This window comes from Aotus nancymaae, unplaced genomic scaffold, assembly GCF_030222135.1.
Source record: "Aotus nancymaae isolate 86718 unplaced genomic scaffold, 86718_ANA_hifiasm-v0.15.2.pri h1tg000021l, whole genome shotgun sequence".
Taxonomy (NCBI): domain Eukaryota; kingdom Metazoa; phylum Chordata; class Mammalia; order Primates; family Aotidae; genus Aotus; species Aotus nancymaae.
This window is the reverse complement of record NW_026988433.1, coordinates 15141474-15158435: the sequence shown is the minus strand read 5'-3', so window position 1 is coordinate 15158435 and position 16962 is coordinate 15141474. Positions and strand designations below refer to the sequence as shown.

The following is a 16962-nucleotide window of genomic DNA, read 5'->3' as shown; positions in this document are numbered from 1 at the left end:
TAAAATTAAAAATTAGCCAGGTGTGGTAGCATGTACCTATAGTCCCAGTTACTTGAGAGGCTAAGGTGGGAGGATTGCTTGAGCTCAGGAGGTCGAGGGTGCAGTGAGCCATGATTGCACCCCTACACTCCAGAAGAGAAAATAGAAATAGAATAGAAAATAGAAATTATCAATGCAATATTTTACTTTTTTTTTCCTTCACACTAAGAGTTTGGGCTGAAGGTGGTGGCTCACGCCTGTAATTTTAGCACTTTGGGAGGCCAAGGATGAAGGATTGCTTGAGCTTAGGAGTTCGAGGTCAACCTGGGCAACATAGTGAGACCCTATTTCTTTTTTAAAAAAAAAATTAATTTTTAAGAAAAGAGTTTGGAATCTGGTACGTATTTGACACTAACAGCACATTTCACGTAGGACTTGCCGCATTTCCATTGGTAAACGGCCATATGTGGCAAGTGGCCTCCGTACTGGACAGCTCAGGTCTAAAACATCTCCCTCTCTTTCTCTCATCCTCCCTTGTCTGTATGAATGCCCTACTTTGTTTCTATCAGTCCTCCACTTCTCTTGAATAATTGTCATCCATAATAGTCACCAAAGAAAGCATTTTAGCGACAGAGTAAGTATTCCATCATCATGACTGTCATTAATCCTATGGCTGTCACCTCTAATCACATCATTACCGCTAACGCCTACACTTCCCCTTCGCCCTCCGTTTCTCCTCATCTTTTCTTTCTTCTCTTCCAGGCCACTTCACCTTTGGGGAGTCCACAGGACAGCAGTAAACCTCCGTCCATTCCTGTGTCTGTGGCTGCCTTACTTGGGCAGTTTGGGTCAAATCGGTGACTCTGAACCTCAATAAACCCGCTTATAGAGGAGCAGCAACCACGCTTGTGGTCACGACCCACTGGAGAGACATTCCAAGCATCACAGAAACCCTGCTGAAGAAAATCGTTCTATTTTTTACCTTCTTCTCCTATTTTTGTCCCTTTTCGCTTCCCATCTCTCAGCTTCTCCATCCTCCTTCCTGGCCGCCATGTGTCTCCTGCCTTCCATGTGTCTCCTGCCCTCCTCAGCCTCTCAACACCTCCCCTGTTCCCACACCCAGAGCAGCACACGGTGGGCAAGAAGGAAGGCCGGGCCCTATCCCCTCTTCCCAACAGTTAGGACCACAGAGGTGGGAGCCCAGGAAATGACCCATGCGCTGGCAGGGGGTCGGGGGAAAGACTTCCTAGTTTTCTACTCATTGAAAGGAGATGAATTACAAATTCCCTGATAGAATCCATTCCTCAACCCAGAGGGAGTGAACCCTTTAGATGTAACATTTATCATGACTTAGAATTGTGAGTTACACACACACACACCCCTCTTTATGAAGACAAGGCAAAAGGAAAAAGCCAGATCCTCACAGGCTGACCACAATTTTTTTTTTTTTTTTTTTTTTTTTTTTGCGATGGAGTCTCACTCTGTTGCCCAGGCTGGAGGCCAGTGGTTCAATCTCGGCCCACTGCAACCTCCATTTCCTGGCTTCAAGCAATTCTCCTGCCTCAGCCTCCCCTATAGCTGATATTACAGGCACATGCCACCATATCAGCTAATTGTTTTGTATTTTTAGTAGAGACGGGGTTTCAACATGTTGGTCAGGCTGGTCTTAAACTCCAGACCTCAAGTGGTCCACCTGCCTTGGCCTCCCAAAGTACTGGGATTACAGGTGTGAGCCACCGCACCCGGCCGAGGTTGACCACTTTCTGCAGAAAACCAAGTGTTCCCCATCACCCCAGGTATCCAAGTCCTTCCCAATTAAAAACAGTAAAGATTACATTCTGATCTGAGACAACAGCCAACAGCCTCCTTAACCCTGAGCTCTTAGACATCAAAACACTCACACCCAAAAAAAATAAGATAAAATATACGCCTGTGCTGAGGCGATGGGGAAATGAACCCTTCCCACACTGCTGGTGAAGGGCAACTTGGCAAAACCTATGGAAAGTCCTAAACTTTGGCATATCCTTTGATCCAGCAGTTCCATTTCTAGGAGCTGAAAATAAGAATCAGCCACAAGGACATCCACTACGGCATTGTTACCAATGATGGAAAAGTATGAACATATGCACCTGACAATAGAATTTTGGTTAAAGAAATGATGGGGGCTGGGCACAGTGGCTCAAGCCTGTAATCCCAGCACTTTGGGAGGCCAAGGAAGGCAGATCACTTGAGGTCAGGAGTTTGAGACCATCCTGGCCAACACGATAAAACCCCGTGTCTACTAAAAATATCAAAAAAAAATTATAAAAATTAGCTGGGCGCAGTGGCATGCACTTATAATTCCAGCACTTTGGGAGACCGAGGCAGGTGGATCACGAGGTCAGGAGTTGGATCACGAGGTCAGGAGTTCGAGACCAGCCTGGCCAACACAGTGACACTCCATCTCTACTAAAAATACAAAAGTTATCTGGGCACAGTGGCACACACCTGTAATCCCAGCTACTCAGGAGGCTGAGGCAGGAGAATTGCTTGAACCTGGCAGACAGGGGTTGCTGCCGTGAGAGGAGATCACACCACTGCACTCCAGCCTGGATGTAGAGCCTTATTTTGAGACTCGATCTCAAAATAAAATAAAATAAATAATGGTGGGGCATCCGTGTCATACTACGCAGCCGTTACAAATAATACTTCATATAGATATACAGAAAAAATAAGACCTAGTATTGAATATACAGTACAGTATCATAAATAATAATCTATTGTATACTTCAAAATAGCTAGAAGAGAATAATCTGAATGTTCTCAGCATAAAGAAAAGATAAGCGTTTAAGGTGATGAATAGCCCAGTTACCCAGATTTTATTAATATACATTATATGAAAGCATGTAAATATCACATGCACCCTGAAAATATGTACATCTATTATGTATTAAACACTAATAATACTTTAATAATTTGAAAAATTGTTCATGGTCTATTAAGTGAACTTCATATCTCCAGGCTTTCTCAGAGCTCCAAGCTCACACATCCAACTGTCTACTTGACAAATGTAACCTGTCAAACAGGACTTGACTGTCAAAGCCAATCTATTCCACCTCCAGTCTTCACATTTAAACAAGGGGACCCCCATTCTCCCAGCGTTTAAGCCAAACACCTAGGAATAATCTTCGATTCTTGATTCTCCTTCACCTCCACATCAGATTCATCAGCACATTCCATATACTTGACCTTCTGAATCCGGCCACCTGCCCCATCCACCCCACAGCAATCACACCAGTCAAAAGCACAGTCATTGAAGGCTTAGACTTCCACAATCACTCCCAACTTGTCTCCCTGCTCTCGTTCCTACCTCCTACAGTCTGTTTACCCTGCAGCAATCAGATCATTTAAAAACATAACCCCTGGTTCAAAGGGCTTCTATCACAGAACAAAATCCAAGGCTGGGGACGACAGCTCACATCTGTCATCCCAGCACTTTGGGAGGCCAAGGCACGAGGATCACTTGAGCCCAGGAGTTGGAGACCAGCCTGAGCAACATACGAAGACCCCATCTCTACAAAAAAATTTTAAAAAGTAGCCAGGCATGGTGACGCACAGTTGCAGTCCCAGCCACTCGGGAGGCTGAAGTGGGAGTAAGGATTGAGCCTGGGAGGTTGAGGTTTCAGTGAGCCATGATGGTGCCACTGCACTGCAGCCTGGGTGACTAAGTGAGACCCTGTCTCAAAAGAAAAAAAAAATCTGAGTACCTTAGTGTCTTGGCAAAGCCCCGTATGACCAGCTTCTGTCTCCCACTGTGTCCCTCCTCATCCTCTCCCTGCCCACTCCCTGCACCCCAACCACAGTGGACTCCTTGGGGTTCCAGTAACATGCCAAGCATGTTCCCACCCAAGAAGTTTGCATCTGCTGTTCCCTCTGCCTGGCACACTCTTTCCCCAAACATTTCATGGCTTGCTTCCTCAAGTTAGTAAAACCTCCTTGAAGGAGCCTTTGTTGATCATCCCATATCTTTTTCTTCCTCTCCCATGCTCTTTTCGTTTTGGTTGATTTTCATAGCTGTGGTATATTGTGACATTAAAGTGTTCATTAGCCCCCCCGTAAACCACACCTCCTGGAATCCATGACTCTGGGCTTATCCAGGTAACATGCTCTGCCCAAGAGGACATCAGCAAAAGTTGCAGAAGCAGAGGCTTGGGAAGAGCTTGTGCACTGGGGCCTGTCCTCTGGGAATACCATTGCTGCCACTGTGTAAGAGACCCAGGCTATCCTGCCAGACAGTCACGCAGCAGAGAAGTGAGGCACTGCAGCCAACTACCAGCCATGTGAGCAGGGCCATCTTGGACCCTCCAGCCACAGTGGAGTCATCAGATGAACATAACCACAAGTGAGCCAGGCAAGATCTGCAGAACTGGCCAGCTTAGTCCATACCTAACTGTAGGCACCTGAGCAAATAAATGATAGCAAAACAAAGCTACTAAGTTTTGATGTGGCTTGCTCTATAATAATACATCACTGACATGACAGCTTATCATTAGCTGTGGCAGAGACTACCAGCTATTCAGCAAACACTATTTTTTTTTTTTCTTTTTGAGACAGGGTTTGGCTCTGTCACCCAGGCTAGAGTGCAGTGGTGCAATCTTGGCTCACTGCAGCCTCCGCCTTCTAGGCTCCAACCATCCTCCCACCTCAGCCTACCGAGTAGCTGGGACTATGGGCATGTGCCACCACACCTGACTAATTTTTGTATTTTGGTAGAGATGCGGATTCACCACGTTGTCCAGGCTGGTCTCAAACTCCTGGGTTCAAGCAATCCTCCCACCTTGGCCTCCCAAAGTGCTAGGATTATAGGCGTGACCCACCACATCCTGCCTATTCTCTTTTCTTCCTGAACCCACAGCTAAACTTCATTCTCCATCTTCTTTGCAGTGTTGACTAAATGCTAGCTAAGGAAATGCAAGCAGAACTGATGAGGGCAGCTTTGGGAAATAAGGCTTTGTCTTCTGTGCACTTTCTCCCCCTTCTAGATGCACCAGTGATGACGCTGCAGAGGGGAAGGGGTCTGCAGCCTGAGACAACAGCCCGCCACCTGCCAACCAAGAACACCCTCTTTGGACCACCTAGCGAACAAGAAAAAGACTTCTACTATACCAAAGCCATTACACATTTAGGGGTCTATTTCTTACAGTCTGTCCTAATTAACACACTAAACTTGCAGCTTCTCCAACCAAGATGGGAGTCTATTTCCCCATCCACTAGACCCAGCCTGGCCACGGGACTTAAATTATCTCACAACTGCAATGGAGGTAACATTATGTGATTTCCAAACACCAAGACTCCTTGCCACTTTCCCTCTTGCTGTCTAGGAATCCTGGAGACCTGTAAGAAACCCAGGCTATCACACTAAGAGGCCGCACAGAGAGAAAGTCTCAGCTTTCCTATCCTCCTCCCTTTCCACCAGCTGAAAGTGGCCACGTGAGTGGAGCTTAGGCAAGATCAGCGAACCCTCCAGCCAAGCCCAACCTACATAATCAGGAAAATAATTAATTGTCGTCTTAAGCCCAAAGTTTTTTAAACAAAATTAAGTTTAAAGACAGTTCATGACATAGCAAGAGAAAATTGAGATGGAATATATGAAGAGCAAAGAAGTGATGGGGCGGGGCATGATGGCTCACACCTGCAATCCCAGCACTTTGGGAGGCCAAGGCAAGAGGGTGGCTTGAAGCCAGGAGTTGAAGACTAGCCTGGGCAACAAAGCAAGACACTGTCTCTATAAAAAAATTTTAAGGCCGGGTGTGGTGCCTCATGCCTGTAGTCCCAGCACTTTGGGAGGCCAATGCGGGCAGATCACTTGCAGTCAAGGGTTCAAGACCAACCTGGCCAACATGGAGAAACCCATCTCTACTAAAAATACAAAAAATTAGCCGGGTGTAGTGGTGCATGCCTGTAATTCCAGCTACTTGAGAGGCTGAGATAGGAGAATCCTTGAACCCAGGAGGCAGTGGTTGCAGTGAGCCGATATCATGCCATTGCACTCCAGCCTGGGCAACAAGAGCAAAATTCCATCTCGAAAAAGAAAATTAAATTAGCTTGGCACAGTGACATGTGCCTGTAGTCTCAGCTACCCAGGAGGCTGAGACAGGAGGATCTCTTGGGCCCAGAAGTTCAAGCCTGCAGTGAGCTATGATTGCACCACTGTATTCCAACCTGGGTGACAGAGCAAGACTCTGTCTCTAAAAAAAAAAAAAAAATTATAGTTACATAGCCACAATACTCTTGCTATACAAGGAGATTCCATACTTGTCCAACTCCAACTCCTAATATTTTTTCCCCTTGCAATTTAACTAAAACAGAGTCCAGCTCAGAACCACCTCCACTTGCCCAGTGCTTTCCTGTCCTTGTGTCACTTGCTCACCTTAGGATGGTCTCTGACTTTCAGAGTTTTTCCCACCCCATCCATCCTAGAGACTAGGGATTAGCAAGCTACAGCCCATGGGCCCAATTTGACCCATCACCTGGGTGTTTTGGTTTTTGAGACGGAGTTTCCCTCTATTGCCCAGGCTGGAGTACAGTGGCACGATCTTGGCTCACTGCAACCTCTGCCTCCCGGGTTCAAGTGATTCTCCTGCCTCAGCCTCCTGAGTAGTTGGGATTACAGCCACCCGCCGCCACGCCCCCACAAATTTGTATATTTTTAGTAGAGACGGGGTTTCACCATGTTGGCCAGGCTGGTCTCAAACTCCTGACCTCAAGTAATCCATCCACCTCAGCCTTCCAAAGTGCTAGGATTACAGGCGTGGGCCATCATGCCTGGCCATCACCACCTGTTTTGTAAGGCCCAGAAACTACAGTTTGTACAATTGTAAACATCAAAAAAAATCAACAGAAAAATATTCATGGCATGCAAAAAGTATATCAGATTCAAGTTTCAGGGTCCATAAATAAAGTTGTATTAGTAAACTGCCCTGCCAGGCCGGGCGTGATGGCTCACACCTATAATCCCAGCACTTTGGGAGGTTGAGGTAGGCGAATCACTGGAGGTCAGGAGTTTGAGACCAGCCTGGCCAACATGGCTGGTCTGAAACCCTGTCTCTACTAAAACTATAAAAATTAACGAGGCGTGATGTCACAGGCCTGTAATTCTAGCTATTCAGGAGGCTGAGGCAGGAGAATCACTTGAACCTGGGAGGCAGAGGTTACAATGAGCCAAGATCATACCACTGCACTCCAGCCTGGACAACAGAGAGAGACCTTGTCACAAAAGAAAAAGAAAACCTCCCCACCCATTCATGTATGTACTACCCATGGCTGCTGCATGCTACAGCAGAGTCGAGGAGCTGTGATGGAAATTGCAGGGCCCACAAAGCCTAAACTCTTTACTATCTGGCCCTTTCTAGAAAAAGTTTGCCAGCCCCTGCCAAAGGCTGCCATCCAAGGCAGGTGAATCACTTGAGCCCAGGAGTTCAAGACCAGCTGGGACAACATAGCAAAACACTGTCTCTATTTTAAAAATACAAAAAATCAGCCAAGTGTGGTGGTCCACACCTGTAGTCCCAGCTACTCAAGAGGCTGAGGCAGGAGGTTCACTTGAGCCCTGGAAGTCAAGGCTGCAGTGAGCCATGATTGTGCCACTGCACTTCAGCCTGAGTTACAGAGAGAGACCCTGCCTCAAAAAACAAAACAAAAAAACATATAAATACTTTTTTACTGTATTCATGCCAAAACCTTTGAAGATTTCTATCTCCTTCCTCAAAGGGATGAAACTTGGTTGATCTGACTCTCTAATCTTTAGTTGGATCCCAGAAGTTAGTGGCCTAAATTCACTTCCTGTGACAGGCTACCAGGTACTCTCCATTCTGGACAAAATGGTCTCTAAGCTGCCCTAAGAAGGCATTCTAATATGTTCATCTGGTTTGCTGTTCTTGTCTAGCAAGCTCTCCTGCTTTGCTGCAATCTAAACCCTCCTCATCCTTCACTCCGCTCCAAATCCCCATTTCCCCAATGAAGGTTTCCCTGCGTTGCCAAATGTTTTCCCAGGTGTATTCTATGGAAAAATCCCAAGAGAAATCCTTGGCCCAGGTGTGGTGGCTCACGCCTGTAATTCTAACACTTTGGGAGCCCAAGGCGGGCAGGTCAGGAGTCCTAGACCAAACATGGCAAAAGCCTGGCTCTACTAAAAATACAAAAATTAGCTGAGTGTGGTGGCTGAAGCCTACAATCCCAGCTATTTGGGAGGCTGAGGCAAGAGATCACTGGAACCCCGGAGGCGGAGGCTGCAGTGAAACAAGATTGCACCACTGCACTCCAGCCTGGGCGACAGAGCAAGACTCCGTTCTATCCTCTCTTGAAGGCCTAATACACATAGTAGCATATTAAAGGCTCTGAGAAGTCCTGCAGTAAAGATGCCTGTTTCCCTTTGCTTAACACAACCCTTCCCAAACTTATTAACCACAGAATTTGTTTTGTCCACAGAACACTTATTGACTACCAGCATTAAGTACAGTGCCTGGATATCAGCATTTGTTGAAAGACTGAAAAACGCTAACATCCCATAGAATTAGGGTTCTACAGAACATACTTTGGAGATGCTACTCAAGCTCTTTCTTCTCTCTGATCCGAACTGCTCCCTTCCACGTCATCTAGTCAACACCATGTAATGCCAATCGTGATCATCAGCACAGCTGTCATTCATTCAGCACCTGCAGCCACTCTGTTCGAGATAGTGCTAGACCCTTGAAATCATCAGTTCTTTCAATCCTTATAACATCCTCTGAAGTAGGTAATGTTATTTAATTATTGCTGTTTTGCCAAAAACTTAAAACTATAAATCAGAAAACTTAAACCACTAGCCCAAGATAAAGCAAAGAGAAAAGCTGGAATTCACAACTATATTGGTCTGACTCCAAGTTCATGAACTTTGTTTTCCACCAAAATATCTTCTGATAATGTCCCATGGCTGCCACTGCTGGCTACTCACTTACTTAATATCGACTTGTGCCTTCTTCCACACTGGCAGAGCCCTGATTTTGCATGGAGTGGCAACATGTCATTCCAGGCAATGGATCCTGATCCATCTAAGCCGACCGTGGTGCTGTTCTCACTTCCCCACCTCCCAAGCTCCCTTGCAGCTAGGACTCAGTTCGGGCCAAGAAGATATAAGCAAATATTATCTGCAAGGTGGGGAGGAAGAGATGTCCTGGGGAACGCTTTATTCCTTCACAATCACCAGGTCCTCCTCTTTTCTACCTTGAACCCAGATGTAATCACTGAAGCTGCAGGAACCATCTTGCAAGCACAAGATAAAAGCCATGAGAATTCCCAAAGACATCCGTCCTGGTATTATTGACCTTCTGAGCCAACCGAAGCAGCTGTATACCTCCAGAATTCTTGTTACATGAAGAGAAACCATTATTTGCTTTACCATTATGATTGGGTTTTCCATTTCATGCAGCTGAACGCACTCCTAGTGGGCCCACACACTGTCCCCCCGTATTATTTACCACTTGGACTTTACCATTATTTCACATACACATTATTATATCATGAAATATGTTTCTTGAAGGCCAAGTCCACCTTGCATATTTTTGTTTCTACAGAACATGCTGTTTATTATCCCTGTTTTCAGGGAGAGTCTATTCAATTTATTAATTGCATTAGTGTTAGCAAGCAGTAAGCTATTTCACCGTTAAATAGCTGAAATATCACATCTTTCTCCTAATGGGTTAGCATCTCAAAGTGTCCATTTGAAAACATGTAACAGAAATACCTGGACTGTTTATTAAATGCAGATTCCTTGGCCCTCTCGCTAATCCCAGCTAAATTAGAATCTCTGGAGTTAGAAGCTGTGAATCTGCATTTCGACAAGCACCCTCATATGGTTTTGATATACAAAATTAGAAAACTCCATGGACCCAAATGTTAGGGTTGGCTTGAGTTGGTGGGACCCTGAGTTACCAGCCCCTCTGCAACCTTCCCTGGCCCTACAAATCTTGGAAATAGAAATTGGAACAATTGCTCAAATTATTCCCTGGGCAAGATGGATGAAAGTGGTTGGCATGCTCTGTAGCATACTGGGACGAGGGAACTGAAAACAGATGCATTTCCTACAACTGCAACTCCCCCACAGCCATGCTACCAACGCCTCCATCCCCCCAGTTTAAAAGGAAAACCACTATGCAGAAAGAAGGCAATGCCCACTGCGGCACATCCCCATCCAGGAAGCTATCAGAGGATGGAGTATGTTTGAAACAAGAAAAAGAAAACTTCAGAGAAACTTACACAGGAATGCACAAACTAGCATTTGGGACTCCTGACTCAGAGGAACAGAAGAGAGTTCAGGTGGCTTTTGTGGGATTATTTATTGACTGTATGCAGGTCTGAAGAGTCTGCTCTTGGCCCTGTTCAGGCAGAGACAGAAGGCTGGATCAGAACATGCCACACTTTTTCTTCCAGCAGCAGAGCTCCAGCCTTACCTGCTTTCCCAAGCTCCAGGAAAGGCAATACCTGTGCCTCCCAATGCAATTCCCACTCTCCCGATACAACTTGACATTGATCTTATTTCGTCCCTGAGGATCATATTTCCAGATGACAGGTGCACACAGACATGTATCCTAGGGTAGCAAACAGCATTTTCTTTCTCTCTCTCTCTCTCTCTCTCTCTCTCTCTCTCTCACACACACACACACACACACACACACACACACTCTCTCTCTCTCTCTCTCTCTCTCTCTCTCTCTCCCCCCCACCCCCGCTTTCAAAGGGATGACCTCCTGCATGTTGACATCCAGGCAAATTTAAAATCACAGAAGAAAAAGAAAGACCAAAAAGTGAATCAAAGAAAAGCATCCATCCAGGCTAGAACAGGGGCAGGAGGGCTGCAAGATTCACTAGAGATTCACGAGTTCAGGCCTTGGAAACTCACGTGCCAGAAGCAAGACGAACGTCTCAGCACTACTCACACCCACTCCACCACAGGGTGAACCCCGTTTCTCCCAGCCCCACTGCCCCCACCCTCGGCACGTGCCAGCTAATGGGAGATCCCAAATTTAATCTACCCATGTGTACAGCTGGGTAGGTTTGAGACAGGGAAGTCAGTTGAACCCTTCAAACATTTTGAACAATGAGGATGTCCAATGATACGGTGAGCACCAGGTATCTGGCATTTCCTAAGGCTCTTTAAACCTTTCTCCTTTGACCAAATGGCCTTGAGAAAAAAATAATTTCTGCCATCTTCTTTCTGAGTAACTTTGCATCCATCCCTCATTCCATCCCACTCCCCCAAAAAACTGTTTCAAACTCCCCCTCAAGTTCTGCCGGAGAGAATGTTACAAGAAGCCGAAGATAACTCCTCCTCCCCGACCCCTGTCCTCTTTCCTCGCAGTCCCACTGAGACTCAGGAGTATTCTCCCACACGACCTATGTATGCTGACTGAGGCATATTTTTTTTCCTTTTATACGTTTTAGGCCTGCAAGAGCTCACTGCATCAAAACGATTTGATTGGAAATGGGTAGTTCCATGGGGATTTTTTTTTCATGCATCTTGCCTCCTGACATGTATATCACTGATTTAGGAAAAAAAAAAAAAGAAAGAAAGAAATCTAAGGAGCAAAAGGAGGGCGGGGAAGAAGGCCGAGAGAAGAAGAGGTCTATACTGACAGCGGCTCCATTCTGCGAGCAAAAACCACCTTCTGACCACCTGCAGAATGCGCAAGGTCACGTGGGTTCTCTGCAGCTCCTTAATGTATTACCCCGCACACAAGCCCCCGTGGCATACAAACAAATCCACAAGCGGAAAAAAGAGAGAACTCCCTCCTCAGCGAGGAAGCGAATGATAACAGTCACAGCCGCAACAATAATAATAAATAAAGAATAACAATTACTACTACTACTACCACCACCCAGCCAAGCGCAGACGACAGCAGCACAGGAAAAGAATGTCCAATGCAGGCTTTGCAAGGAGAGAAATCACAGAAAAGCAAACCGTGCTCACCTTGCTTGCCCACACCACCATCTCCAGCCCCCAATAAACAGAATCCGAGGGAAAGGGGACCGTGGGGAGAAAGGAGGGGGACAGAAGGATTGCTTCTCCCTCCCCCCCGTAGGCAACACCTACCTCCAGGGTCCGGATTTCTTTTTGTGTGAGGTCGTTGGAGGTAGCACATTTGGTCCTAAGCCCTTCCAGGTTGGAGATGCTCAAGTCTATCATGTTTTGGACCAGTTCGCACTGCTGTAAGGCTTTTTGCAAACTCAGAGGCTGCTGCTCCTCGCTTTTCGTCATGTTTTCCTCATCCATCGCTTGCTCTGCAACCCCCTTCCCCTCCTCCTCCTCCCAGAGAGAAAAAAGGCGGGGGGGAAGAGTAAAGGTAGCCTACCCCTCCGCCTCTCCAACCACTGCGACTCCTCAACAATGTCTCATGAAGAAATCCAACATCTCACACAGGGTTGAGGGGGTGGGAGTGGGAGTGGGAGGAGGGGACAACAGCCAAAATTTATTATTTTATTTTGGGGTATCAAGCGGACTCCATTAGAATGTCTCCTCTCTCTCTGAGTCTCTGGTCCCTGAAAAGGACAGATGCTGTTTCTCAGAAGCAAACCAGGTGATGTGATGCTGTCTGTACACTTAGGGAGGAGGAGAAGGAGGAGGAAGAGGAGGAGGAAAAAGAGGAGAAGGAGAGGAGGAGGAAGAGGAGGAGGAGGGAAGAGGAGGAGGAGGAGAAGGAAAATAGCGCTCACTCTTTACACACCGGCTCCTTGAAGGACAAAATTATATATTTTTGGCTGGCTGGCTTTTATGTCAAAAAAAATCTGGTTTGCCCCCCTCCCAGTTGCAGGGACACGGCATGGTCCACGGTTGGGAGTGCTTTAGCGCGTTCTCAAGGTGCTGTCTGCATTGCTCCCTGGCTGCGGCGGCTACTGCGGCTGGCTGCTGTCTCCTCCCCGCGCTGCTGCTGCTGCTGCTGCTGCCGCCGCCGGGCTCCGGGGGTGACGGTTGCTGCAATCGCTCCTGCCTCGCTCCACACCGACATCTTGCCTGTCAATCAAAGGGCGGGGGGGAGCGAGGGAGCGCCGGAGAGGGATGGAGAGCGAGCGAGGGACCTGCAGGGGAGCGGGTTGGTGGAGAGGCGCCGTGCGCGCAGCCGCCCCAGCCGGGCCCCGGCCCCGGCGCGCCAGGGACCCGCCGGAGGAGGCGGAGGAGGAGCGCGCAAGCTCGCGCACCTGGCCGAGGACAGGGCCGGGGGGCGGGATTTCTAGGGGCTGCGGAGCTCGCGTGGCAAAGTGAAATTACTACCGAGAGTGCGTGCGAGCGAGCGAGCGATCGGCGGGCGGGGGCGTGGGGACAGCGCGCGCCTCGGGCCCAGCCTGCTCCTGGGGGCGGCGGAGGAGGCAGGGAGTGTGCCCGAGCGTGGAGGCTGGGCGAGGGGGCGGGGAGAGGGATTTGGGGCGGGGAGCGGGTGGGGGCCACTACTCCAGCACCGCTCTCGCGAGACCGGGCCGGCGAGCAGCTCAGCAGGTGCGCTCCGGTGGGAGCAGGTGTGCGCCCAACTTTAAAAGCCTCGGTGCGCGCTGGAGAGGCGTCGGCGTGAACCTGGGCACGTCCTCTCTGTCTTTGGCTCGGGTGTGTGCGTGCCTTTTTTTTGTTTGTCCTTTCTTGTTACTGGGGAAAAAATAAAACGAACCTGATGATCTTCCGTGAATTGCAGGAAGCTGCCTCCTAGGCTTGGTACTCTGCCCCGCCCCGATGGCTTTCCGTTTGGAGGGGGAAAGGGCCTTTGCCTTATTCTGGGTATTTCCATGTCCTACAAGGGTGTGCGTGGCCTGACCCCAGCATATCTAACTGACGTTATATCAGCAAACGATAGCTCCATAGTTAAGATTGGTTTTTACCTTTTGAAATGGTTGGAAGCCTGGCGCGGTGGCTCACACCTGTAATTCCAGCACTTTGGGAGGCGGAGTCAGGAGGATCACTTGAGGCCAGGAGTTTGGGATCAGCCTGGGCAACATAGCAAGACCCTGTCTCTGCTAAAAATTCAAAAATTAAAAATGTAAATAAAATGGTTGGAAAAATCAAAAGAAGATATTTTGTGACACGTGAAAATTACATGAAATTCACATCACTATGTCCACAAGTAAAGTTTTGTTGGAATACCACCACCCATCTGTTTATTGTGTGTGGTTACTTTTGCCTTGTAAAGCGGAGTTGAGTAGCTGCAGCTGAGACCAGTGGCTCACACAACACCTGAAAGACTTACTGTCTGGCACTTTACAGAAAAGTTTGCTGACTCTTGATTAAATCTTTGTACTCTGTGTCCACTGTACCCAGAACACGCTTCACCCTAATCCTTTCCTGGTAGGTTTCTTCTTGTCACTGTTAACTCAAATATCATCTCAGAGAGGCCTCATCTCCCTAACCATTTTATCTAATAGTATTCCCAACACACATTGCCCAACAGATGTATTTAGAATAATTAGCAAAAGGCACCTTTCTCCAGGTGAACAGAGTCCTGTGCTGAGGACTGAGTGAGAAGTGATACTCCGAACACATGGTATAATATGTCACCTTTAAATGAAGCCACTTGAGAAGCAGCGAGAACAGGAGTCAGTGGTGGCCAAGTTGAATAGCAAACTGTTTTTTAAGTTCTAGGGTACATATGCGAGATGTGCGGGTTTGTTACATAGGTAAACGTGTGCCGTGGTGGTTTGCTGCACCTATCAACCCATCACTTAGGTATTAAGCCCAGCATGCTTTAGCTATTCTTCCTGATGCTCTCCCTTTACACACTTTTTTTAAAAAGACCGTAAGCTGGCCTGGCGTGGTGGTTCGCACCTGTAATCCCAGCACTTTGGGAGGCTGAAGTGGGTGAATCACCTGAGCTCAGGAGTTCAAGACTGCCTGGCCAACATAGTGAAATCCCATCTCTATTAAAAATACAAAAAATTAGCCAGGTTTGGTGGCAGGCACCTGTAATCCCGGCTACTCCCAGGCAGAAGAATCACTTGAACCCAGAAGGTGGAGGCTGCAGTGAACTGAGATTGTGCCATTGCACTCCAGCCTGGGCAACAAGAGTGAAACTCTATCTCAAAAAAAAAAAAGAGAGAGAGAGAGAAGAATAAGAAAAAAAAAGACTGTAAGCCACGGGATTTTATAGCTATACAGAACTGAGTCAGTATTCTCAACATCTGTCAATGAGCAGGTGAAGCAAGTTCTCTGTGTTCTCAATCTTTTGGACCCTGAATTTTATGGATTCCAATTCTCTGGAAAATTATCTCTTTTCATCTATTTTCTCCATCTTTTTATTTTTCTTCAACATGTTAATAATGGTTATTTTAAAGCGTTTGTCTAACTCCAATAACTTGATCACCTGTAGGTCTCTATTGACTATTTTTCCCTTTATTTTCAGTGATATGGTCCTGTCTCTTGGCAGGCCTTGTATTTTTTATTGAATGTCACACATCGTGTATGAAAAAATGTACAGTCTCCAGGTGATATTTTCTAACTTTGGAGAGGGCACACTCTTTCTCTGCAGGACAAATGGCCTACAGATCAATCATCTTAATCCAATCAGGGGCCGAGCTGGGTGGAGACTGGGTTATACTTCTGGCAAGACACCACTTCACTCTGGCCCCTACCTCTAATGCTTTGCCTTTCCAGGGTTCCAACTAGCAACCTTGAGTGTTCACTGAGGCCCCTCTCCCTGGTCCTGAGCTCTAACCCTTATCTTCACAGCTTGGCAAGACTGTGGAAACTGCTGTTTTTCAGGGACCTTCTGCTTGGCTCCTTGCCCTGCACTATTTCAAACTTTGCCAAATATGTTGAGGGGAAAACCACCGTCTATCAGGCTCACTTTTCCGCCCCTCTCTTCTCCCTGAAATAATAGCCTCTCAAGTCTCCAGTTTTGTCTTTCTAGCCCTATGAGGTCACTAAAAGTTTTGTCAGTTTCTCTGTTCTCCCAAAGCAGCCCTCATGCCTGGGGAAAGTCTAGAACCTCAGCCTCTTTCCCTGTGCCCAAATGTGCAAATATCCCCAGGGAAGAATCAGCTGCAAAACATCAGCCCACCTCACCACAGTGACCCTGTCTCCAGAATCTTGGCCCCTTTAGTCCTGGTTAGTTCAACAGTTCTCTGAATGTCTTTTAACAGATGGTGATGATGGTGGTGATTTAATCTGGCTTTTCTAGTTGTTGTCAGAAGAAGTGGAAGTTTAAACAATGAAAGTAGTCCACGGGTCAGATGTCATCAATTGGCAGGGCTTTGAGCAGCACACAAACGCATACTCTTGCTATGTCTGGGAAATGCCTCACATTATGAGTTCCACCTTTCCCTCAGAGAAAACAAAGCACTTTTCCAGGAAGGTTCTGGAAATCAGGTCATATGTGATCTAGGCTGTGCTATTAGAAGATCACATGAGATTTATGCCAGGAAGTGAGCAACAAAAGGGAGAAATCTATCTGATAGTAAGCCTGGCAGCCAAGGCATCTGCTTCCCACCCTTCTGTAAGCTTGCTGTCCATGGTGAAAGGCATGGCACATGTTCACAGAGGCAGCCCCACAGTTGGTTTGGGAGTCATTTCTGGCTGCACAGCTAGCACCTGGCTCTCTTGTCCTCCTGGAGATTATACAGAGTTTTCAACCACCTGTCTTAGTGGCTGCCATAACAAAATACTGGGTGGCTTAAACAACAGAAATTTATTTTCTCACTATTCTGGAGACTGGAATTCTGAAATCAGGATGCCAGCATGGTCAGGTTCTGGGTTCTGGTGAGGGCTCTCTTCCTAGCTTGCAGACGGCCACCTTCTTGCTGTCTCCTCACGTGGTAGAGAGAGAGAGAAAGATCTATCTCTCTCTATTTCTCTCTCTCATCCTCTTCTTCTAAGGCCAATAATCCTATTGGATCAGGGCCCTACGCTTATGACTTCATCTAATCTTAATTACCTCCTAAAGATTCTATCTTCAGATACCGTTACATTGAGGGTTAGGGCTACAGCATATGATT

The 16962-nt window shown here is 47.1% G+C and overlaps 1 protein-coding gene across 2 annotated transcripts in view; it reads right to left on the bottom strand.

Annotated features, from left to right (window-relative positions):
* Nucleotides 1-12896, bottom strand: part of KSR2 (kinase suppressor of ras 2) — a 517853-nt gene extending 504957 nt beyond the window's left edge. For both annotated transcript variants that reach the window (XM_064379757.1, XM_064379758.1), the window contains exon 1: nt 12086-12896. In XM_064379757.1, coding sequence (XP_064235827.1) covers nt 12086-12265 — 180 coding nt within the window. In that variant the 5' untranslated portion in view covers nt 12266-12896. The remainder of the gene's footprint in view (nt 1-12085) is intronic.
* Between the last annotated feature and the right edge of the window lie 4066 nt (nt 12897-16962).